Source organism: Salvelinus fontinalis, chromosome 4 (assembly GCF_029448725.1).
Source record: "Salvelinus fontinalis isolate EN_2023a chromosome 4, ASM2944872v1, whole genome shotgun sequence".
Classification (NCBI taxonomy): domain Eukaryota; kingdom Metazoa; phylum Chordata; class Actinopteri; order Salmoniformes; family Salmonidae; genus Salvelinus; species Salvelinus fontinalis.
This window is the reverse complement of record NC_074668.1, coordinates 54017820-54044538: the sequence shown is the minus strand read 5'-3', so window position 1 is coordinate 54044538 and position 26719 is coordinate 54017820. Positions and strand designations below refer to the sequence as shown.

Below are 26719 nucleotides of genomic sequence, written 5' to 3'. Positions count from 1 at the left end.
CTCAGCTGAGAACCGTTCTCTCTCCATTCAGCTTCACTCTAATCTTGAGGGGTGTTTCTTTAAAACGCACATCCAATCCCCGTGATCCCTTACATACTGTAACTAGACCAATCATATTCTTCAATGTGTTGCAGTTCACAGTGCTGTGGCAAGACATGGCAATGATCGAGGTTTTGCTCAATATGTTAAATTGCATGTGCAGATGCACCGCTTTCAAAATGATTTGGAGCACAGTTGAAAAGTTAACGCATTGAATTAATTAGAAAATAAAACCAGTACTTTTCAGTGTGTGAGATATGAGGTGTGGTGTGTGAGCGTGAGAATAGTGTCAAATGCGCGTGTCTCTTGGCCAATGCGTGAGAGTTGGCAGCACTGCAAATATATAAGGTGATGCAAAATTTACAGCAACTCCCAGGCAACTAACTGCCATTAAAGGGATACTTTGGGATTTTGGTAATGAGGCCCTTTATCCACTTCCCCAGAGTCAGATGAACTCGTTGATACCATTTTTAGGTCTATGTCCAACATGAAGGATGTTAGAGGTAGTTTTGTGAGCCAATGCTAACTAGCGTTAGCGCAATGACAGGAAGTCTGTGCATCTGCTAGATTTCTAGTCATTGCTCCAAAACATTGATAATCTGCTGCTTTTATGATTCCTTGCACACGTTCAAGGCACCCAGTATCAGAGGCATCAAAGCAACCCCACAGCATTATCAAACCTCCCCATGTAGGAGGTAGTTATTTTCTTTGAATCCTTCATTTGGTTATTGGTAAACATAGGAGGACCCCACTGCTGAAAATGCTTGTAATATCTTATGACATAAATGGCCATACAGCATGTGGTATGGTAACAGTAAAGAGCACATAACACAAGAGCCAATGACAACAGGTTGAACAGTCATCTATTTTAGAACACCTGTTCTTTTTTATATATATTGTTTTTATTGTACAAGGAGTAAAAAAAATCTGTCAAAACAAAATCAATATTTGTCTTTCATTTTTACATTACAATCCCCATTGTAATGATTTATTTTTTCATTTGCAAACAAAACAGACAAAACACCACCTACAAGCCCCACAAACCAATTGGTTTCTCTGGACACAGTTTTCCTGGGCCTTGATTCGTGTGCACCTGCCGCAGGTGTCGCATAATCTCTGAAGCGGTTGCATGGCATGGTCTCTCGGGAAGAAATCCACCCCATACCTATCAGACCAAAATGACTCCACACCCATGCTCTTCCTGCCGTATGTCCATGTCATCCATAGACATGTCCCACGTACTATTTCCTTTTCTGTGCGCATGAGCGGCAGTACGATCTCTGATCTGCTGCATTATTTGCAACATCTACATGTCACAAAGTCGTCACTCGTCACATAAACCGTGCCATCCCTCCAAGACTCCTGTCTCACCGTAGCAGTTGGAATTGCCATCTGTCGGCTCTGTTTCTCTGCGGCAAGGCTCAGGCATCAGAGGCGGAGACTCGAAGTCAACGTCGGGAATCAGATGGACGACTCTTCATCTGCAACGTCAAGCTCAATATCCGATCCTCCGTCCGACTCCAACTCATCTAAATTCTGCAGCATTTGCGATGCTGTCAGTGCGTCCATTCGTTTGGTTCGTCTTTCCAATGTGCGCTCCACACATTGTGTGTTGTATTCAGTGTCTGATTTGACTCTCCGATTGTGAAATTATATACAATTTCCAGCCTTTTGTAATAAAATAATTAGACCGCCCACAATTCTTCATCATCATCACACTATTACACCTCATCATCCTCATCATTCATTTCATTGAAGTCACACGCACCATTATCAGTTTCCATCTAGTTTCTATCGCCCATTCATCCATTGATGACAATAGCATATTTTAAGTTTATTATGTTACTAGTTTTTGCTTAGTAGCCAGTGGTCATGTGCTGACTGCAACGACAGCACGGGTATTCTTGGAAAAAGTGAAATTTGGAAACAGAGCTGCACTATTTGACAAATGTAAGTGTCATAGAATCGGCAGAATATGCACTTTCTGATACAATATAGAAATCTAAATGTTTGACCTGCATGGGACTCTGAAGGCGGATTTGATAAAGTGATGCTCCTTTCCCTGCATCTGTCAATTACAAGGTGCGCCCATCTTTTCTATATACAATGTGATAACTGATGGGCCTAAGAATTGTCACTCATCAAATGATTTAATCTTGTCCATAGGCTAACTCTTGTGTGTGAAATTAGTATCGGTATAGTTTACGGTGTTACTTCTATGGGTCGGCTGTGCAGGCTGACTGGCATCGTTTGTTTCCCGCTCATCAACCTAGATAGAGTCAAGGATATGTTTAGCATTATTCGAAAGGCCTACTGCAACACGTAGCATGTTTTTGTTTTCCTCACAATACATTTGATTAGTAGTAGAGTTACAGTAAATAAAACAGTCCCGTAACGGCTTATTTTTTACAAAGTAAAACGTCAATCAACCTGCAAGGCGCAGTCAAGTTATTTGCTGCTGATAAATACACAACCTCATCATTACACTATTGTCTTTCTAAATTAAATCAACCTCTTTATCCTAGTTCAATTGTGAAGTAAGATGCACAATTATCGCCCCCTTTGTCATTCATTCAGTGAGGAGAGAAAGAGAGACGCATTAGCGCCTGGCTGCGTACCAATGTCCTACAGCACATTGTCTTGGCGGGTCAAGTTGGGAATAGGTGTGGGGGAAAAAATTGTAAAAAGGCTCTAAATACTTTTCTGTTTGCTTATTTGACGGAATTTTGAAATCACAATGTAAAATACAAAACATTTAGTAAAAGTAAGGGAAGGAGCAGGGCACTGCTTTTTTGGGGGGGGCCACCTTTTTTTTTACTTATAAAATCAAACGTCAGTGGCCGTTGCCCTATGGCGGTTCTAGTGTTAAACATTTGAACATGGCCAGAATAGAATTTATTGGATCACTCGCATACCATAACACAACATCTGCATATAATGACAGTTGGTGCTCATCTGAACCAGAATTTGGCCTTACAGTAGATGTTGATATGGTGAATCTCCTTTAAGCCCAGGAAGTAGCCATTCGACCTGCCGTTCAGCAGCTTTTCAAGCTTAATAATGTCAAATTACGTTTGTTACTCACGGAATATGGAGTTCCGATCAGCAACTATCGTCATTTACTGCTGTCACAGCTGGTATGTACTCTCCTCTCTCCTCCCACTCCCCCTCTCCCTCTGGTGTCATGTTGCTGTCTGAGGGACTGCAACAGGTGTAAACTGACCTTCAACCTTTTGGCAGCGTTGCTGGACGCTCCGAGAAGCTCTGACTGAGCTATGCCTACAATATCATACCATGCCGTACAGAACACACACACACACAGATGTCTACTCATGCTCACAACACTCTCCCTCTCCTCTGTTTCAGGTGGGATAAACAGGTGATCTCGGTGCGAGAGGCTAAGGCTTTGCCCAAGTCAAATAGTCTAGAGTGGAGAGACAAGTTCATCTGTGTGGAAGGTAGGCCAGACCAGACCTGACTAGTCAATCACTTCTAACCATGACACTGACGCCGAGCTGCCTCCTACACAGTTGTGTAGTGACTGTGTAAAAACTGTTATTACCATGATGTAATGACTCCCCTTTTAGATCATCTTCTTATATTGACACCTAGGGGCTAGAGACGTATGCTACAAAACATGATTGTGCAATACATCTGGTTCTTGCTAAATCAGTGTCAATGTTTTAATGTGGCATCTGTCCCAACTGACATGTTGTCTCTCCATTGTTGCTCTCTCAGAGCCATTTGATGGCACCAACACAGCCAGGGCAGTCCATGAGAAGGTCAAGTTTGATGCCATCAAAGCACAGTTCGCTGAGGTAGACTTAGGGAACGTTTCACTGTGGTTGTTTTCCTTCCACATTGTAAATCCACCATTTTTATTTGAGAGCATGGGGCATCCCAAATCTAACCCCACCCCTCTCACTCTCTCTAGTCGTGGCAGATGCTCCAGCTGAGAAAGGATCTCAACTTCATCCTCCCAATCAGAAACACCATCCAGAGATGAGGAGGAGGAACTGTGAGTGACTTAGCTGTACAGAGGAAATCTGCCTGGTCTGTCCTGGGTCTTTCTGCTGGGTTGTACAGTCTCCGTCTCCCTCCTCAGCATGCGAGGAGCCCTACCATTCAGACTCTTCACGTTCTCCTGACTCACCTGCCAATATTACGGACACAGAAGAGAAATAAAAGAAAGCATAACCTCTGATATTTGAAGAGGATACATGAGATTGCTGCTAAAGTGTGTGTGTGGTCTGAAGTATTGCTGCAGCCTCGCATAGGGGCCGATTCAGACTTAGTAATTGTACGCCTTTCTTAGGCATGCCTTTCCTACGCACTTCTCAGTAGTTGGTATTCAGACTTCAGGCATGTAACGAGGTTTGTGGGGGGGGGGGGGGGGGAATTCAATGGAATGGAATGGATGGAAATGGAATTCAACCCCAGAAAACATACCAATTTGATCAGGGAGTTTTTGTTCAGTTATACTGAATAAAAATATAAATGCAACATACCTCAATTTCAGAAAATTTACTGAGTTACAGTTAATTTAAAAGAAATCAGTCAATATAAATTAATTAATTTGGCCCTAATCTATGGATTTCACATGACTGGGCAGGGGCGCAGCCACGGGTGGGCCTGGGAGGGCATAGGCCCACCCACTTGGGAGCCAGGCCCAGCCAATCAAAATGAGTTTTTCCCCACAAAAGGGCTTTATTACAGACAGAATCCTCAGTTTCATCAGCTGGCTTGGTGGCTGGTCTCAGACGATCCCTCAGCTGAAGAAGCCGAATGTGGAATTCCTGGGCTGGCGTGGTTACACGTTGTCTGCGGTTGTGAGGCCGGTTGGACGTACTGCCAAATTCTCTAAAACTGTGTTGGAGGCGGCTTATGGTAGAGAAATTAACATGTCATTCTCTGTCAACAGCTCTGGTGGACATTCCTGCTGTCAGCATGCCAATTGCACACTCTCTCAAAACTTGAGACATCTGTGGCATTGTGTTGTGTGACAAAACTGTACATTTTAGAGTGGCCTTTTATGCACCTGTGTAATGATCGTGCTGTTTAATCATCTTATTGATATGCCACACCTGTCAGGTTGATGGATTATCTTGGCAAAGGAGTAAGACTCACCAAGAGGGATGTAAACAAATTTGTGCACAAAAATTGAGAGAAATAAGGTTTTTGTGTGTTTGGAAAATGTCTGTGATCTTTTATTTAAGCTCATAAAACATGGGACCAAAACTTTACATGTTGCGTTTATATTTTTGTTTAGTATCGTTAATCTGTTAATTTCTCTAAAGCAATCTGTTTAAATATGGTGTACCTTTTAATTTGAATTTGATTGGCACAAGACTTGAATGTAGACTATGGCGAATGCGTTCAGAATATAGAAGCCATTTACACATTTATGTTTAGGGAATAATCATGAATCCTACCTAATGGAACATTTTTGCTTTTACTCGCAAATAAAGAAAGGTGGTTTGATTCATTGTGAAAGCTGCCATATTCAGATCAGCAATGGTAACGTTGGAAGTAATGTAGCCTACAAAATAATTATAATATGTAGAATACAACAGTATCATATAATAAATATACCCTAATTGCCCGCATTGATCATGGAACTGTTTGATGGCAAGCAAAAAGTCTTGCGGCATGCATCAAGTTCAAAGAAACATTTTGAAGTCCATCCATTTATTTTTACTACAATTTGTATTTGGCCTTCATTAAATAGGATCCACTATTATTTGACCCGCAGCCACAACCACAACAAACATCCGCCTTACAGTGGAAAGAAATAAAGTTAGGCTGCGAACATTAAATTGGGAGTTAAATATATGTGGTTGTTAATGGTCGCTACCCACAGTTGCCGAATAATATTTAACATAGGCTATTCATTTAATCCCTGCAAGTTATAAGGCCATACAATTACAATTCTGCATAATGGCACAGCATTTCAAATAGGCCTACCTGTCATGTTAATATGTTTTTCAGTTTCCTTCCATTCATCTCCAGCGAACATAAGGTAAAGTAGATCTAAAACAATTGTTATTTAGCCTATATTTACAATCCCCTTATCCAAACGGATTACCTAGCTCTTGTCAATCGCTCTTATCATATAATTTATTTGATCTGCACCCCAAACTGGCACTGGCATTTCCCCCAAGCTTAAATTCAAGGTCAGAATACGCTTAGACAGAAAATGTATGCGCGTGTAACTCTGGTCTGAATTGTCCCCTTAGATAAGAGCAGACCCTGACAGAAAACATAGCTATGATAATATCCCCTTCTTCACCCCACTCTCTTTTCATCTCCATCTCTTTCTCTCCTCTGTGTCTGCCCTTGCACATGGATCTGTAATGATCTGTCCGAAGGTTCTCCTTGAACTGTGTTCTACTTCCTCTGCTCTTTACATACCATGGGGGACCTGTCCTCCCAAGATCAAAGGTCAAACCCTTGGTCAAGAGCACATCTCAGAACCTCCAGTCAGCTCTCTAATATTAGCTCCTCAGCACCCGTATGTTTCCAGCTTATCTATGATTATCGATGACATTGACAATGTTGTTGGGCGAAGTACCAATCCTAGGTAGAATGCATATTAGAATGTTATTATCATGGAACATTGTCGTTCTGCTGTCATTATTCTGTTGTCTCTATGACAATAGGTAGAGGTAGTGTCTGCAGAAGTGCTTTTGTGTGAATAACAACTAAGAAATCCATTTGGGATTCTAGGCTATGACGGCATGTATGAGCACCCAGCAAACCAAAGTTGGTTCTGTGAAAGTTCCCAGAACATTCATTAGGTTGCGGTAAATGTTCTCATAATACAAAAACTGTCCCCTTGTGCTGATGATTATACAATGTTTGTATAAAACATTCACCTGACATTGCAAGAACATTCGCAGAACACATTTAGTCTGTTCTTTAAAGGTTCACAGAATGTGGGAACAGTCTGGTGGGAACATTGTGGGCACATCACAAAAGATGTGTTCCCAAAACACAAAACCTGTCCAGATGATTATACAATGTTTCTATTAGTTTGCAAGAACGTTCCCAGAACACATTTCTTATGTTATTTAAAAGTTCTTAAAACATTTCTTTAGGTTGTCGGAACATTGCGGGATATGACAAGATGGGTTTCCCAAAACAGAAAATCTGTCCATTTGAGATGACATTCTTACAATGTTTATATCAGGGTGCACAAAACGTTCCCTCAATGTTCATTGAATGTTATTTCTATGTTCCCAGAATGATCAAATTCAGTTTTGAACAGTCCATGGAGGTTTCTTTCATGTGTAAGTGTTCTCTTACTGTTGACAAAGTTAGTTGTACAACAATCCATGTAAAAACACATCTGGCAATTAATTGTAATTACATGACAATTTATTGTACAAACAGTTCTGCCATAGTCTCAGCCGGGGACGGACCTGGGAGCGTTATCCCTGGAATAAATCCATAGCGCCATTGGGGAGGGACTAACATACATTTAAAGCAATTTCACCTTTACTATGACTTCCAGATTGTGGTCTTTATCTTTGCATACAGGACCTGTCAAAAGTTTGGACACCTACTCATTTAAGAGTTTTTCTTAATTTTTTACTATTTTCTACATTGTAGGATAATAGTGAAGACATCAAAACTATGAAATAACACATACTAATTAATATAGTAACCAAAAAAATTGTTAAATCAAAATATTTTTTCTATTTGAGATTATTCAAATTAGCCACCCTTTGCCTTGATAACAGCTTTGCACACTCTTGGCATTCTCTCAACCAGCTTCACTTGGAATGCTTTTCCAACCATCTTGAAGTTCCCACATTTGCTGAGCACTTGTTGGCTGTTTTTCCTTCACTCTGCGGTCCAACTCATCCCTAACCATCTCAATTGCGTTGAGGTCAGGTGATTGTGGAGGCCAGATCATCTGATGCAGTACTCCATCACTTTCCTTCTTGGTCAAATAGCTCCTACACAGCCTGGAGGTGTGTTGGGTCATTGCCCTGTTAGAAAAAAAATTATAGTCCCACTAAGCGCAAACCAGATGAGATGGCGTATCGCTGCAGAATGCTGTGGTAGCCATGCTGGTTAAGTGTGCCTTGAATTCTAAATAAATCACTGACAGTGTCACCATGAAACAATACATGAGCATTCTGCTAATGTTGATGGATGTGTGTTTTAAAATCCTAGCCCCCGTCCCCGCAGGAGGTCATTTGCCTTTTGGTAGGCCGTCATTGTAAATAAGAATATGTTATTGACTGACTTGCCTAGTTAAATAAAGGTTTAATAAATGTTTTAAAAGCAGCCCCACATCATCACACCCCCTCCTCCATGCTTCAAGGTGGGAGCCACGCATGCGGAGATCATCCGTTCACTTACTCTGTGCGTCTCACAAAAACACGGCGGTTGGAACCAAAAATCTCATTTGGACTCATCAGACCAAAAGATAGATTTCCACCGGTCTAATGTTCATTTCTCGTGTCTCTTGGCCCATGCAAGTCTCTTCTTCTTATTGGTTTCCTTTAGTAGTGGTTTCTTTGCAGCAATTCAACCATGAAGGCTGATTCACGCAGTCTCCTCTGAACAGTTGATGTTGAGATGTCTGTTCATTTCTGAGGCTGGTAACTCTAATGAACTAATCTGCAGCAGATGTATATCTGGGTCTTCCTTTCCTTTGGTGGTCCTGAGAGCCAGTTTCATCATAGCTTCAAAGTTTACTACTTTAGTAGTGGTTTCTTTACAGCAATCAGACCATGAAGGCCAGATTCACACAGTCTCTTCTGAACAGTTGATGTTGAGATGTGTCTGTTACTTGAACTGTGTGAAGCATTTATTTGGGCTGCAATCTGAGGCTGCTAACTCTAATGAACTGGGTCTTCCTTTCCTGTGGCGTTCCTCATGAGAGCCAGTTTCATTATAGCGCTTGATGGTTTTTGCGACTGCACTTGAAGAAACTTTCAAAGTTCTTGACATTTTCCAGATTGACTGACCTTCATGTCTTAAAGTAATGATAGACTGTCGTTTCTTTTAGCTTATTTGAGCTGTTCTTGCCATAATATGGACTGGGTCTTTTACCAAATATGACTATTTTCTGTATACCAACACTACCTTGTCACAACACAACTGATTGGCTCAAACGCATTAACTGTTACGGCTAGATGTTCCGCTAGCGGAACCCCTCGACAACATCCCGTGAAATGGCAGAGCGCGAAATTCAAAAAAACATATTAGAAATATTTAACTTTCATACATTCACAAGTGCAATACACCAAATTAAAGCTTTCAAAAAGGCTTTACAGCGAAAGCACACCATGCGATTATGTTAGGTCAGCGCCTAATCACAAAAAACATACAGCCATTTTCCAGCCAAAGAGAGGAGTCACAAAAAGCAGAAAAAGAGATAAAATTAATCACTAACCTTTGATGATCTTCATCAGATCGCACTCATAGGACTTCATGTTACACAATACATGTATGTTTTGTTCGATAAAGTTCATATTTATATCTAAAAATCGCAGTTTACATTGGCGCGTTATGTTCAGTAATGTTTTGCCTCCAAAACATCCGGTGAATTTGCAGAGCGCCACATCATAAACTTTGATGAAATATACAAGTGTTATACATAGGATTAAAGATAAACCTCTCCTTCATGCAACTGCTGTGTCAGATTTCAAAAAAGCTTTACGGCGAAAGCACACCATGCGATAATCTGAGTACAGCGCTCAGCCACAAAACAAGCCATACAAGCCAAGTTGTGGAGTCAACAAAAGTCAAAAATAGCGTTATAAATATTCACTTACCTTTGATGATCTTCATCGGAATGCACTCCCAGGAATCCCAGTTCCACAATAAATGTTTGTTCTGTTTGATAAAGTTAATCTTTATGTCCAAATATCTCCTTTTTTTTGCACGTTTAGTTCACTAATCCAAATGCACAAAGCGCGGGCACTATGTACAGACGAAAAGTAAAAAAAAGTTCCATTACAGTTTGGTGAAACATGTCAAACGATGTATATAATACATTTTTGGGATGTTTTTATCATACATTTTAATAATAATTATTATCTAATAATATTCCAACCGGACAATTCCGTTGTCATTAGAAAGGAAAGGGAACGGAGCTCGCGCTCACACGCGATAAACAACTAAAGGCTTGAGCCACTTACTGTGAGTGGTCTTATTCTCTCCCCTTTCACAATAGAAGCCTGAAACAACTTTCTAAAGACTGTTGACATCTAGTGGAAGCCTTAGGAAGTGCCATCTGACCCCATTTACACTGGATATTGGATAGGAAATCACTTGAAAAACTACCAACCTCACATTTCCCACTTCCTGGTTGGATTTTTCTCAGGTTTTTGTCTGCCATATGAGTTATGTTATACTCACAGACATCATTCAAACAGTTTTAGAAACTTCAGAGTGGTTTCTATCCAAATCCACTAATAATATGCATATCCTAGCTTCTGGGCCTGAGTAGCAGGCAGTTTACTCTGGGCACGCTTTTTACGCGAACATGAGCTACTGCCCCCTAGCCCAAAGAGGTTATTAAGGAAAGAAATTCCACAATTTAACTTAACAAGGCAGACCTGTTAATTGAAATGCATTCCAGGTGACTACCTCATGAAGCTGGTTGAGAGATTGCCAAGAGTTTGCAAAGCTGTCATCAAGGCAAAGGGTGGCTACTTTGAAGAATATAAAATATAAAATGTGTTTAACACTTTTTTGGTTACTACATGATTCCATATGTGTTATTTCATAGTTTTGATGTCTTCACTATTATTCTACAATGTAGATAATAGTAAAAATAAAGAAAAACCCTTGAATGAGTAGGTGTGTCCAAACTTTTGACTGGTACTGTATGTACGAAGACATATGACCATAGTTTGGATCGTAATTAAAGTATTTCAATACAAAAGGAAATCCACTGGAAACATTAGGATCCTGGTGGCGCAGCAGACTAAGTAGCCTATTTTTTCCTGCACCATAGTAAATTTAAACTTTTGTTGCATTTAAGGTTAATAAAATGCTTATAAAGTTTGTAATTTCCACTTTAAAATGTCAGACTTTTTTTGCCCAAACAAAAAATGTATCAACCTATACAAAATGTACCATTAATTATAATCCACATAGTAATTCACATTTCCTGTTATTGCAGGATTATTTTCCTGCTGTGAGAAACTGGTCAAATTATGATTCTATACCTGGATAGGTGTCTCGGATGACATCTCCATTAATGTTAGGGAAATGTTCTAGTAACGTTCTCTCATAACCAATTGAATTGAACCCAGACATGACCGCTGAAGAATGTTTAGGGAGCGTTATTGGAACAATCATGGCATAACGTCACACGAAACATTATGAGAGCATTGTGGGAATATTCCCTGCATGTTGCTATGGGTGTTTTTAATTACATCGCCATCAACATTAAGAGAATGTTCCTGTAATGTTTCCTCAGAACCATTTCTATTGCTCTCACATTTTGTTGCAGCAGTAGGTTCTAAAAACATTACTTTTACATTGTTATTACCTGGAAACCTAATGAGAACGTTTGAAGAATGTTCTGTGGTGGATGTTACAGCTGTTATGCACAACATTTTAACGTTAGGAGAACATTCTAAGGACATTTCTTCTTTTTTTTTAAATTCAACAACAAAAAAACATCTTATCATCCTAATGTTATATAAAATCTTAACTAGAAGTTAATGGGAATCTTAAATAATGTTCTGGGAATGTTCCCGGTTTGCTGGGAAGCTTTTTGTATTTTTCAAATTAGTTAATTATATTGGGGTAATTCTAAGACATTTCTGTTCAAACTCTTTATTTTCCTATGATTGGATTCAGGTCAATGCTGTGTCTGATTCAGCGACTAGTTTTGTTCTTCTCAACATTGACAGTCACTCATATGTGATCAGTTAACTGCTAGACAGACCAGTGCGACAATCTACTCTCACCTCGACGTGAGTATAGCTACTTTTATTGGTAATATTTTCTTCATGTGGTTCCTTGTGACTTTTTGTACTGAACACACTTTCAATGATTTATTTAAATGATAAGAAAAATGATTGTGTCCCTGCGTATTTCATTGGAATGAAATGTTAACTGAGACTGAGACCTCTAGGTGCCCAGACCCTTGTTAGTTTGTCTCTCTGTGATTTTGATGCCGAATTTCGTTAGTTTTATGACCAGTGCATAGTGTTGGCATGAAGAGGGACATAGTGTCAGTCAGACATAGCTGTGTGTGCATGTATGTTTGTTCACGCCTGTGCTACAGGGGGTACAGTGCCTATATTTAACCCAGCCACGGAGAATCTAGTCTTAAAGGGATAGCTGCAAGATTAGCCCTTTATACTCACACCTGTATCCAGGTTTATAATGGCTGGTTTGGGCACTGATAAGCGCCTTAATTGGAACGCAGTGGCTATACAGTAACATGCTATAAATTATCACAGAGCTCAGGCTCTGCGCTTCACAGCGCTGTATGGGTTTTGACTGACAGCTGTTTTGAACTTGAGCACCACACGCGACAAGAAGTAGCCCCCTTCCCTCCTGCTAATTGGGAAACTATTAAAACATTTTTGTAGTCCGAGTGAGGGAAATGCTGTAAATTAAGAGGACTGGTACAGTTCATACAGTATAGGGAAATCAGTCAATTGAAATGAATTCATTAGGCCCTAATATATGGATTTAAATGACTGGGAATACAGATATGCATCACAGATATCTTTAAAGGTACGGGCGTGGATCAGAAAACCAATCAATATCTGGTGTGACCACCATTTGTATAATTTAGCATGGCACATCTCCTTCGCATAGAGTTGATCAGACTTGATTGTGGCCTGTGGAATGGTATCCTACTCCTCTTCAATGGCTGTACAAAGTAGCTGGATATTGGCGGGAACTGGAACAAGCAGTTGTACACCCAGAGCGTCCCAAACATGCTCAATTAGTGACATGTCTGGTGAGTATGCGGGCCATTGAAGAACTGGGACGTTTTCAGCTTCTAGGAATTGTGTACAGATACTTGTGACATTGGGCCGTGCATTATCATGCTGAAACATGAGGTGATGGTGGCGGATGAATGCCACGACAATGGGCCTCAGGATCTCGTCACGGTGTCTGCATTCAAATTGCCATCAATAAAATGTGTTCGTTGTCCGTAGCTGATGCCTGCCCATACCATAACTCCACTGCCAACATGAGGCACTCTGTTCACCACGTTGACATCAGCAAACCACTCCCCCACACAACTCCATACATGCTGTCTGTCATCTGCTCAGTACATTTAAATCCGGGATTCATCCATGAAGAGCACACTTCTCCAGCGTGCCAGTGGCTATCGAAGGTGAGCATTTTCCCGCTGAAGTCATTTACGATGCCAAACTGCAGTCAGGTCAAGACCCTGGTGAGGATGACGAGCACGCAGATGAGCTTCCCTAAGACGGTTTCTGACAGTTTGTGCAGAAACTCTTCAGTTGTGCAAACCCTCAGTTTCATCAGCTGTCCGGGTGGCTGGTCTCAGATGATCCCGCAAGGTGAAGAAGTCAGATGTTAAGGTCCTGGGCTGGTGTGGTTACACGTGGTCTGCGACTGTGAGGCAGGTTGGATGTACTGCCAAATTATCTAAAATGACGTTGGAGGGGGCTTATGGTAGAGAAATTAACATTTCATTCTCTGGCAACAGCTCTGGTGGACATTCCTGCAGTAATCATGCTAGTTGCACGCTATTTCAAAACTTGAGACATCTGTGGCATTGTGTTGTGCGACAAAACTGCACATTTTGGAGTGGCCTTTTATTGTCCCCAGCACAACCTGCACCTGTGTAATTTTCCTGCTGTTTAATCAGCTTCTTGATATGCCACACCTGTCAGGTGGATTGATTATCTTGGCAAAGGAGAAATGCTCACTAAGAGGGATGTTGCAATTATATTTTTGTTCCGTATAATTTGAAAGATGACACGTTGAGGATTATAATTAATATCACTTTGATGTCACACAAGCAAGCCAAACACCCGTGAGTCCAAATTTGCACTTCACATTTTCATATCATAAAACTCATATGCAGTCAATATTTATGATCACTTTGTTTGATGTACAATTACTAGATGACATGGCGTCATACCCTGGGTTGTTCTGAACTATGTTTGTCTTATGAAGAAAATTTGCCTCGGAACACGCACCTGAATGCACGCATGACTCCTTTCGATGCGCACCAAAATGACGATCCGTTTCTCTGAATTGCGCTGTGAAAACCTGACACTAAGATTTTATTTTATACCTTACCTAGTCATGTTGGCAATAGAACAAGCTTTCAAATGTGCATTTATTATGGATCCCAAGACAGCAGCAACTCTTCCTGGGGTCCAGCAAAATTAAAGCAGTTATACAATTTTAAAAACATTACAATACATTCACAACACATTGTGTGCCCTCAGGCTCCAACTCTACGACCACATATCTACAACACAAAATCCATATGTACGTGTGTATATAAACTCAGCAAAAAAAGAAACGTCCTCTCACTGTCAACTGCGTTTATTTTCAGCAAACTTAACATGTGTATGTATTTGTATGAACATAACAAGATTCAACAACTGAGATATAAACTGAACAAGTTCCACAGAGATGTGACTAACAGAAATGGAATAATGTGTCCCTGAACAAAGGGGGAGTCAAAATCAAAAGTAAGAGTCAGTATCTGGTGTGGCCACCAGCTGCATTACGTACTGCAGTGCATCTCCTCCTCATGGACTGCACCAGATATGCCAGTTCTTGCTGCGAGATGTTACCCCACTCTTCCACCAAGGCACCTGCAAGTTCCTGGACATTTCTGGGGGTAATGGCCCTCGCCCTCACCCTCCGATCCAACAGGTCGCAGACATGCTCAATGGGATTGAGATCTGGGCTCTTCGCTGGCCAAGGCAGAACACTGACGTTTCTGTCTTGCAGGAAATCACGCACAGAACGAGCAGTATGGCTAATGGCATTGTCATGCTGGAGGGTCATGTCAGGATGACCCTGCAGGAAGGGTACCACATGAGGGAGGAGGATGTTTTCCCTGTAACGCACTGCGTTAAGATTGCCTGCAATGACAACAAGCTCAGTCCGATGATGCTGTGACACACCGGCCCAGACCATGTCGGACCCTCCACCTCCAAATCGATCCCGCTCCAGAGTACAGGCCTTGGTGTAACACTCATTCCTTCGACAATAAACGCGAATCAGGCCATCAGCCCTGGTGAAACAAAACCACGACTCGTCAGTGAAGAACACTTTTTGCCAGTCCTGTCTGGTCCAGCGATGGTGGGTTTGTGCCCATAAGTGACGTTGTTGCCGGGGATGTTTGGTGAGGACCTGCCTTACAACAGGCCTACAAGCCCTCAGTCCAGCCTCTCTCAGCCTATTGCGGACAGTCTGAGCACTGATGGAGGGATTGTGCGTTCCTGGTGTAACTCGGCAGTTGTTGCCATCCTGTACCTGTCCCGCAGGTGTGATGTTCGGATGTACCGATCCTGTGCAGGTGTTGTTACACGTGGTCTGCCACTGCGAGGACGATCAGCTGGCCGTCTTGTCTCCCTGTAGCGCTGTTTTTGGCGTCTCACAGTAAGGACATAGCAATTTATTGCCCTGGACCCATCTGCAGTCCTCATGCCTCCTTGCAGTATGTTCACGCAGATGAGCAGGGACCCTGGGCATCTTTCTTTTGGTGTTTTTCAGAGGCCGTCGAAAGGCCTCTTTAGTGTCCTAAGTTTTCATAACTGTGACCTTAATTGCCTAGTCTGCAAGCTGTTAGTGTCTTAACGACCATTCCACAGGTGCATGTTCATTAATTGTTTATGGTTTATTGAACAAGCATGGGAAACAGTTTTTAAACCCCTTACAATGAAGATCTGTGAAGTTATTTGGATTTTTACGAATTATCTTTGAAAGACAGGGTCCTGAAAAACATTTACATTTAAGTCATTTAGCAGACGCTCTTATCCAGAGCGACTTACAAATTGGTGCATTCACCTTATGATATCCAGTGGAACAACCACTTTACAATAGTGCATCTAAATCTTTTAAGGGGGGGGGGGGGTTAGAAGGATTACTTTATCCTATCCTAGGTATTCCTTAAAGAGGGGTGGTTTCAGGTGTCTCCTGAAGGTGGTGATTGAAAAAAAGGGACGTTCCTTTTTTTGCTGAGTTTAGTACATATGCTATCGTGTGTGTATATGCATGTATCTGTGCCTATGTTTGTGTTGCTTCACAGTTTCCAACTGTTCCATAAGGTGTCTTTTTATCTGTTTATTAAATCGAATTTTACTGCTTGCATGAGTTACTTGATGTGGAATAGAGTTCCATGTAGTCATGGCTATATGTAGTAATGTGCACCTCCGATAGTCTGTTCTGGACTTGGGGACTGTGAAGAGACCTCTGGTGGCATGTCTTGTGGGGTATGCATGGGTGTTCGAGCTGTGTGCCAGTAGCTCAAACAGACAGCTCGGTGCATTCAACATGTCAATACCTCTCACGAATACAAGTAGTGATTAAGTCAATCTCTCCTCCACTTTGAGCCAGGAGAGATTGACATGCATATTATTAATGTTTGCTCTCAGTGTAAATTCAAGGGCCAGCCGTGCTGCCCTGTTCTGAGTCAATTGCAATTTTCCTAAGTCCCTCTTTGTGGCACCTGACCACACAACTGAAAAGTAGTCCAGGTGCGACAAAACTAGGGCCTGTAGGACCTGGCTTGTTGATAGTGCTGTTAAGAAGGCAGAGCAGTGATTTATTATGGAGAGACTTCAACCTATCTTAGCTACTGTTGGATCAATATGTTTTGACCATGACAGTTTTACAATCCAGGGTTTCTCCAAGCAGTTTAGTCACCAAAACTTGCTTAATTTCCACATGGTTCATTACAAGATTTAGTTGAGATTTAGGGTTTAGTGAATGATTTTAAACTATGCCACTTTATTTTTACATACCCTACATTACTCATCTCATATGTATATACTGTACTCTATACCATCTACTGCATCTTGCATATGCCGTTCTGTACCATCACTCATTCATATATCTTTATGTACATATTCTTTATCCCTTTACACTTGTGTGTATAAGGTAGTAGTTGTGGAATTGTTAGGTTAGATTACTTGTTGGTTATTACTGCATTGTCGGAACTAGAAGCACAAGCATTTCGCTACACTCGCATTAACATCTGCTAACCATGTGTATGTGACAAATAACATTTGATTTGATTTGATTTGAAATACAATGCTTTTAGTTTTTGAAATATTTAGGACTAACTTATTCCTTGCCACCTATTCTGAAACTAACTGCAGCTTTTTAAGTGTTGCAGTCATTTCAGTCACTGTAGTAGCTGACATGTTTAGTCATCCTCTTTCATAGACACACTGGCTTTACTCAGAAAAAACGCCAGAATTTCGGTTTTCAATCGTTTGGCAGCTGTTTTCATAATTTGGTTCAGGTTTTTACAACTTGGAGAAAAAGCACAACACAGACAGCAGCTGCCTCTGTTCTCTCCCGTGATGGTCCTGTACGCCATCCTTTCAGAAGTTTTGCCTTCACACAGCCTGTCCGCTGATGCCCACCTGACCCAGATTGCGATTTATAATGGTCCGTTTTTGGGATTGCGTAAACAATAACAGTAATTGTGTGATGGCGGGGTTGCAGGGTTGTGTTCCAAACAAAGCAACTACAAATGTGCTTGCTCTAGTTCCTCAACGGCACAGCTAGGAGAGTGCCTTGAAAGAGTGCCTTGAAATTACTTAGGAACTGTGCACACTTTGGAGAGGTGTCTGGCCACTTGGAGACACCAGATAGTCTTCTCACCCAAACCCACAATATTCTTATGTTACTGAATGTATCCAGAGTATTTTCAGATGATCAACAAATGTGTTAAAGTACAGTAAATGTCAAATATACATCAAATCAACAGTGTAACGTTTGGATTCAGTCTTGTCAGATGAACTGTTGTCCTCAATTTTCCCATAATCTCCAAACTGTTCCCTTTCATTTGCTACCATGCTTATATGTATGCATTTGAGCATATGCTTTTCATATTTCTTCTGTGAGAATCACTTCAATGTAGCCCTATCCTTATATGCCAATTCCCACAAGTGTAAAAGGGTAAGGCCTTTTTCTACTTACCCAGAGTCCGATGAACTCATGGATACTTTCAAATGAAAGTTCAAGAACATTGGGAAACGGCACTCCAATTTTATTTTTTATTCACATAGAAATGTGTATTATAGATCTATCATTCTACTTGAAAGCAAGTCTAACAAGCTATTTCTATGCTTACCGTTCTTAAGTTTTGTTTTTGCATCTTTTACTTTTGTTTTTTCATACACTAGCTTTAAACAGCTGAAACAACACTATTTTTGGTTATGGAAAACATATTTCACAGCGGTTTCGATGGTACAATGATTATCAACACAACACTAGTTTATTTTGTAACATAAACTGAAATTAGGCAAACTATTAAAGTTTTAGCCACCAGGAAATAGCGGAACAATTTCTGCACAGTGCAACTTTAAAAGACAAAAAAAAAGTCACCTGATTTCACCTTTTTATTTTTGTCCGGGAAGGCTAACACGTTTTAGCACTTATTCCTTCATCAGAAATACCATTTGTATGTCTCTGAGGGTAGATTAAAGGAAGTTAAAAAATAGTTTTGTGAGTCATTGCTAACTAGCGTTAGCGCAATGCCTGGAAGTCTACCAGAACAGCTAACATGCTCGCACTATCCCTTTAAACTCACACTGACCCTGATCCATGCTGCCACTAGAACACTGTGGCACTGTGACCCACTTAAAGCTATTTTAGTGTTATGACCATGTCATGTTTCTAACCAGGACCCACCATTTGGTGGACATTGATTTATAATTCCCTCTGTATTGTTGCACACAGGGAGCAAACTTGCACAGCTTTAGATACTGTAGGCGTTGTATCTTAGGGAACAGTTGTTGCAGTGAGTGACATGTTACGTCTCTGTCTGAGGGTGTTGTTGTAGGTCCACAGACTGAAACGCAGGGGGCAGAAAGACACAGTGCCCTGTCTCACACTCCTCACCCCTCCGTCCCTCTCTTTCAGCCTCTCTCTTCTCTCCATCTCTCTCTCTCCCCTCCCCTCTCTCCCTGTCCCTTAGCCCTCTCCTGTCTCGCTCTGTCAGTCTATTTCCAGTGCTAGCTGAGTCAGGCGAATAGCTCTCAGCTTGGATTGACACAAATAGGAAGAGGGACTCCAATACTCTAAGAGGGTTAGACACCAACAGAAAAATAACAAGAAACTTTAGAAAACATCAGGAACTACGGAAATATACTGAAACCTGCTAAAGGAACCTGCTATAAACTACAAAAATGGACTCTGATATGGCGTTGACGGAATTACAGGAGCATGAGTTGCCAGAGGCCGTCGTCCAGGAGGATGAAGACGACGTGGAGGAACTCAGGAACAGGTGCTTGAATTTCAGCTAAGTGCTTCACTGTCTTACTGTGCTCTGGAGCACACACACAGACACACACACACACACACACTACAACACTAGGACAATTAGTGCTCTATTAATTCAGATCCGCTTTAGCCGACATCCGCATAGCTAATGTTTTGGTTGTTTTGGCCGTGTCGGAGTTGAAACTGCGTTAGAGCTGTCAAATCCACAAGCGACTCCTGTCATTATACCTAAAGCGGACATTGCCAATGGCTGCACGGAGTCACATTACGAGAAATCCTATGCAAGCTTGTTTACAAGTTCGAACACTCAAAAGCGATTAGGCTGATAGAAAACCTTTTTCTATCAGCCTAAAAAAAAAATGTGTTTAATGATTTTCAATTTGAGCATCATTATTTCTATTTAGCCTACATTTTCTCATTCTGAATTTGGGACGGGTGTGGCTTTGTGACAATGATCAAGAGCAGCTGCTCACCGGTTTGACAACTCCCAGGCAGTTACAACTCAGACACCGCCGAAACATCAGTATGCGGGTGTCAGTGGTCACCAGTTAACACTTGATCTAATTGAATATAGGCCTTACACTATCACACAGTTTAGTGCTTTACTCTAATCAGGTTATCCTGAATATTGCTACTGTAGGTACATAGATAGTTGTCCCTCAGCCCCAGTCACGATGACGTTCGGGGACACTAGCCTTCCCAGTTTTTATCTACCATTGGACAGAGCGAGTGCTCAGTGCATATAGGATCATTTGTTATACAGTTTCTCTCAATCGCGTACAAGCAATTTTTCAATCTGTGTTGAAACGTATCTAGAGCACAACAGCAATGATCAAATGCTCAAATGCATATCTTAGACCACATTTTGCAAAACATGAAATACAAATGTCATCAGTGAATAGTACAAAGTTCAATGTTTTGTTCACAGAATATTAACACGTTGTTTTCATCATAAAATAAATGTGTGGAATTGTGTTCACTGTTTCTGGCGATCAGTAAATACTACTGCACAAAATTCTAAATCATCCCATCAGTGTCATACCATTTGAGTCGTTCCATGTCATTTCAGCAAGCCATGACACCCACCATTGTTCTGAAATCGTTTCTGTAATTACAAACTGGTAAGATTGACATTCCCGAAACCTTATTTTGTTGAAATTGTATTTCATCTCAGAAAAATGTATCAAATTGATTGCACCCAAATTGTCCATTTTAGTTTAAAGGATATATTCAATAAATATAGCACCCAGCTTCCGATTTGGACCAAACTTCTTCCTAGCAATGAGTAATAAAATAAAATATTCAAAAGCCCCACTTCAATCCCACCCCAACAACCAGGATACAATATAAGTTCTCTATGTCTGACAAGTAGTATGAATATGCAGTTTGGAGTATTGTTTCTTCATACTATGTAATGTATTCCTTGTTAATTTGGTGATGGTTATTTTCCTCTGTTCTGAGAAATTTGAAATTGAAGTCTCTTGCAATTTTTATCATAAATTAGTATGAAAATATCAGGTTTTGACCACTTGATGCTGCTGTTCCTGCTATGCTGCCAGAGATTTTGCTGGTCCCTTGTTGTTTTAAATAGATCACATTTCCTTTGCAACTTTGGGTAGAAAACCAATACATTTTGCTCATGGTAAATTAATTATGTGGTCATCCTCACAAGTCAAGTCATTCCTTCATGAAAGCAATTCATTTAGTCTTTCTCTTAGCAACTTAATGCTTCCACCAAACATTCCTTGAATAGTCCAACAAGGCAGCCTTCTGCGAGAGCTATGCCTATGGTGCAATGAACCTTTTCTACAAGACTAAAACTTTGTTGGAGAAATGGGCTAGCGACTAAAAGGTTCTAACAACCTTAATAAAATATTACAATTGTAAACCATTGCATGGCAGTCTTATATTTCCAATAACATTATTAGAAAACAGCTCTATATGCAGTGTGATTAGTGACATTTATCATTAAACCCAACCCAACTCAATACCATTACAATTGCAAAAGACTATACAGTGTGTGTTTGGGATTTTCACAATTTAAGACCACTAGCGCCCTCTACTGAAGAACATTAGAATGATGCTTGATAAGGCCAATTCATTACCGGTCTCAATCAAATTAAGTTCATGCTCGGAAAAGCATAGAGCAAAGTTATTTTTTGAAGATATCTGCTGGGATGGTGTAAATACAACTAGGCTGCATTCCACGCTGCAAGGGATATTCCAACCCTGAGCACCGGCCTGCTCTACTCTTGCTGATTTGATTGACGTAAATGCCAGAAGTTTAATATTGAAAATAGATTTTATTGTAACTCTGGTTTCTCAAACCAACACTGAAATTCTTATTATTACTGAATCTTGGTTAATAAAGTCTATGTCGAATACTGATGTGTCTCTGACTGGTTATAATGTATACAGATTTGGCAAAGGTGGGGGTGTCGTCATATTCGTAAAGGGCAGCTTAAATGTTTCCTTAAGCAATTTGAATGTCTAATCTTGAATGTAGGCCTTGGTAATAAAGCCCAGCTGACACTGGTGGGAATTTACCTCCCTCGGTTCTGCCTTGTGCTCTAAGGGGGGAATTACAACCAGAGTTAAGCACGCATAAATGGAATGGCATTCCCTTTTTATGCACTTTTTCTCTCAACGTGTATTCTGATCTTGAACTTAGACATGAGAATAGCATGCTATTGGGGTGGAGATCAAAGAAAGGATGTATGGCGGCGGTGTGTCTACAGATACGCCGTATTCTGACCTTAACTTAATTTCCAACAATTTCACGCGTGAATAAAGGATGAATAAGGTCGACATCTACTTTATTTTTCCCGATATAAAGAGCACCATTCTTCATGCACTGTAATTTACAAATTGATAAGAGATAATGAGAAGAGCTACTGTAGGTAAATGAGTAAGCCGTTTGGATAAGGGGATTGTAAATATAAATGACAATTGTTTCGATTTATTTTACCTGATGATTGCAGGAGACACATATGTAACTAGTCATATGGCGGCAAACTGAAGCATATCAATATATCACCTTTTCCACAGTAACGTTTTTGAAATTCTGGCCTTATAACCTTGCAGGGATGAAGTTTGGAGAGCCATAGCTTCTGTAGCCATGCGCAAATTACAGTATAGCACCAAACATACCAAGTTGATTTATAATTTCTATCATGTTTAATTACAGTGTACGGCCAGACTTTTCAATGTATTTTTTACAATGTGTATTGTGTTAAATATTAGCCACTATCAGTAGCCTTTGTTCCTAAGGATTGCTAGCATTCGTGGATCATATTAGGCGAACAAATTAATTTGGGACATGTAGCCTGTTTGAATCATAATGGAATGCATACCATACCATAGCAGCTGGACCCTGGCGCACTGTTCACGAAGACTGGATTCAAATTAAAGGTACACCAAATTTAATGTGATGGCTTTAGATCAGGGGTGTCAAACTCATTCCACGGAGGGCCTAGTGTCTGCAGGTTTTTGTTTTTTCCTTTCAATAAAGCCCTAGACAACCAGGTGTGGGAAGTTCCTAACTAATTAGTGATGTTAATTCATCAATCAAGTACAAGGGAGGAGCGAAAACCCGCAGACACTTGGCCCCCCGTGGAATGAGTTTGACACCTGTGCTTTAGATACATGTACTGAAAACCATATTGAACACAACTCTACAAGAAAATCTGTAAGTGGGAGGGTTTTCAGGGGTTGAATTACATTTATTCAGTGCGTGCAGGGGAACCACACCTGCTAAGCCTGATACGCACCTGCATAAGGTAAGTCTGAATACCAATTACTGAGAAGTGCGTAGGAATGGCGTAAATTTTGTCTGAATCGGGCCCTAAGCAAATTGTCTGAATTACTGTCTTACTATGCTAAATCTTAATAATTCATATTGGGTCATTTTAATCTGGATTGGTTGATGCCAGTGTCACATAGGCTGAAATATATTTTTACTGAGCTACCTCTAACTCTGCTGATAAGTAAACCAACTCTCCCCAACTTTAAACACCCTAAAGAATGTACTCTTTTAGATATTTTTCTAACTAATGCCCTCATAAATATACTGCCAACGGAATCTTTGCTAATGAGCTCGGTGAACATTGTCCCATTGTCTGCATAAGAGATGATAAACTACCTAAATCCTGCCCACGGATTATTACAAAGAGACATTTTGGGCATTTGAATTAGCAACATTTCATGTCTGATCTGGGGTTGTGTGACTCGGGGATTGTGTCATCTGACGCGGATCAGGCGCTAAATTGTTTTGCTTCTCTGTTCAACAATTGTAGATAAGCATGCATACATTTAACTAAAAATTAAAGGAAAAACATTTTGCTTGGGCTAAGGCTAAATTGACTGATACCATGTATGACTGGCAGTCCTATAGATATTTGAGAAATATATTTGCCTTCAGAAAGTATTCATACCGCTTGACTTGTTCCTGAATTCAAAATGTATTAAATATGTTTCACCCATCTACACACAATACCCCATAATGACAAATGAAAGCATGTTTTCATGAATGTTTGCACATTTATTGAAAATGAAATAGAAAAATATGTAATTTACACAAGTATTCTAACCCCTGAGTCAATACTTTGTAGAAGCAACTTTGGCAGTGATGAGTCTTTCTGGCTAAGTCTCTAAGAGTTTGCCACACCCTGATTGTGCAACATTTGCCCATTTATTCGATGAAAAATTATTCAAACTATGTCAAATTGATTGTTGATCATTGCTAGACAACCATTTTCAGGTATTACCATAGATTTTCAAGTAGATTTAAGTCAAAACTGTAACTCGGCCACAGGAACATTCACTGTGTTCTTAATTAGCAACTCCAGTGTAGATTTGGCCTTGTGTTGTAGATTATTGTCCTGCTTAAAGGTGAATTCATCTTTCATTGTCTGGTGGAAAGCAGACTGAACAAGGTTTTCCAATAGGATTTTGCCTTTACTCAGCGCCATTCCATTTCTTTTTTATCCTAAAGAACTCCCCAGTCATTAACGATTACAAGCATACCCATAACATGGAGCAGCCACCACTATGATTGAAAACACGGAGAGTGGTACTCACTGATGTGTTGTATTGGATTTGCCCCAAATATAACACTTTGTTTTCAGGACAAAAAGTGAATTGCTTTGCCACATTTTTTGCAGTATGCCTTGTTGCAAACAGGATGCATGCTTTGGAATATTTTTTATTCTGTACAAGCTTCCTTCTTTTCACTCTGTAAATTAGGTTAGTATTGTGGAGTAACTACAATGTTGTTGATCCATCCTCAGTTTTCTCCAACACAGCCATTAAACTCTGTAACTGTTTAAAGTCACTATTGGCCTCATGGTAAAATCCCTGAGCGGTTTCCTTCCTCTCCGGCAACTGAACTAGGAAGGATGCCTGTATCTTTGTAGTGACTGGGTGTATTGATACGCCATCCAAAGTGTAATTAATAACATCACCATACTCGAAGGGATATTCAATAACTGCTTTTTTTTATTTTAACCCATCTACCAATAGGTGCTCTTTGTGAGGCATTGAAAAACCTCACTGATCTTTGTGGTTGAATCTGCATTTGAAATTCACTGCTCAATTGAGGGACCTTCCAGATAATTGTACGTGTGGGGTACAAATATGAGGTAGTCATTATGCAACTATGCAACTTATGAATCTTTGCAACTTATGTGACTTGTTAAGCGCAGTTTTACTCCTGAACTTTATTTAGGCTTGCCATAACAAAGGGGTTGAATACTTATTGACTCAAGACATTTCAGCTTTTAATTTTGAATTAATTTGTAAAACTTTTTAAAACATTCTTCCACTTTAACATTATGGGGTATTGTGTGTAGGCCAGTGATGACAAATTCAGGCTGTAACACAACAAAATGTGGAAAAAGTCAAGTGGTGTGAATACTTCTAAAGGCACTGTACATGTCTATCTTTGGTTTGGAAAGCAAAGTCACCATACTGTACTTCTTGAACTGTGTATCTGAGAATAGTAGGAATCGAGCAAACTTCTGGAAAGTACTTAAATCTCTGAAAGCTAAAAAAACGTTAGCTGACATGGGCTAGTTGATCTGGATATTTCTGCCAAGTTATAAATAGCTCTCTAAGGTATTCAATGACTGACATGACAAGAGGAAAACTGATGACCGATTTCGAAATTGCACCTTGTGCATTCTACAATTACAACTTTCAAGACTAAGTTGAAAGCTGGACTGAGGGCAGCTCAGACAGAGAACATAGCGTCTGATGGAAACACCATTTTGCCTCAGCTGGCCATCTATTTTAAAGAATAGTTTCTAGAAATTCCTCTAATTCCAGTACAGGGAGTCATTTATTCCCCTCGAAACAGACTTTTGAAAATGATGCACTCCCAGATACACATTCTCTATTTTCATTTCAACCATTTTATATCTACGATTTAGTAAGTGCCTTGCTAACAAATCCACAGGGGATGATTCTCTTGATCCCTTCTTACTGCAGCTCTCTGCCCCACTTATTGCAGAATCATTGTCCTATATTTTTTACTTGACAATTGTTTCTGGTGTTATCCCTAAGATCTGGAAAGTGACACGTCCTCCCCTTACACAACGGAGTAGATCATTTTGACTTAGATAAATGATCTTGCCTTTCCAAAGTTTTAGAATCCCTGGCCAACTATCAGCTAAGAACTTTTTTTAACTTCTCATTCTATTCTAAATGTGCACCAGTCTGGTTTTAGACTCAGACATAGCACAGTTTCAGCTGCTACGCTTGTTATAGACGATGTGCTAAATTGCTTAGATCATAAAAACCATTGTGCTGCCTTATTTATAAACCTTCCAAGGCCTTTGACGCACGCTGTTGACCATTACGTTCTCATTCAAAGACTGACTTGACTGAAATAGGCCTGGATCAGGCTTCTTGCAAGTGGTTAGACAATTATCTGTGACAGGACACAACGAGTGATTTGTGATGGTGTCCGGTCTACTTTCCTGGATAGTACAAAAGGTGTACCGCAGCATCGACTATCCAAATAAAGAAAGTTCAACAAAAGAAAAATCCAACTCTGTTGAACAGATAAAAATGTTGTTGATCTTTAGAACATTTATCCTATATCTGCCATTTCCATTACACATCCAACTGGGCACAGACATCAATTCAATGTATATTCTACGTTGGTTCAATGACGTGGAAACAACGTTGATTCAACCAGTGTGTGCCCAATGGGATGTTGATTTTGTTGAATAAA

The 26719-nt window shown here is 40.3% G+C and overlaps 2 protein-coding genes across 3 annotated transcripts in view; both read left to right on the top strand.

Annotated features, from left to right (window-relative positions):
* Window positions 1–5282, top strand: part of tent2 (terminal nucleotidyltransferase 2) — a 35607-nt gene extending 30325 nt beyond the window's left edge. Inside the window, exons 13-15 of the mRNA XM_055920599.1 lie at window positions 3406–3497; window positions 3778–3857; window positions 3974–5282. Coding sequence (XP_055776574.1) covers window positions 3406–3497; window positions 3778–3857; window positions 3974–4045 — 244 coding nt within the window. The 3' untranslated portion in view covers window positions 4046–5282. The remainder of the gene's footprint in view (window positions 1–3405; window positions 3498–3777; window positions 3858–3973) is intronic.
* Window positions 5283–5614: 332 nt separating this feature from the next.
* The window catches only part of cmya5 (cardiomyopathy associated 5), a 78319-nt gene continuing 57214 nt past the window's right edge, over window positions 5615–26719 (top strand). For both annotated transcript variants that reach the window (XR_008759216.1, XM_055920598.1), the window contains exon 1: window positions 5615–19489. Coding sequence is in view for 1 of the 2 variants with exons in the window: in XM_055920598.1 (XP_055776573.1) it covers window positions 19392–19489 (98 nt within the window). In the remaining variant the exon portion in view is untranslated. The remainder of the gene's footprint in view (window positions 19490–26719) is intronic.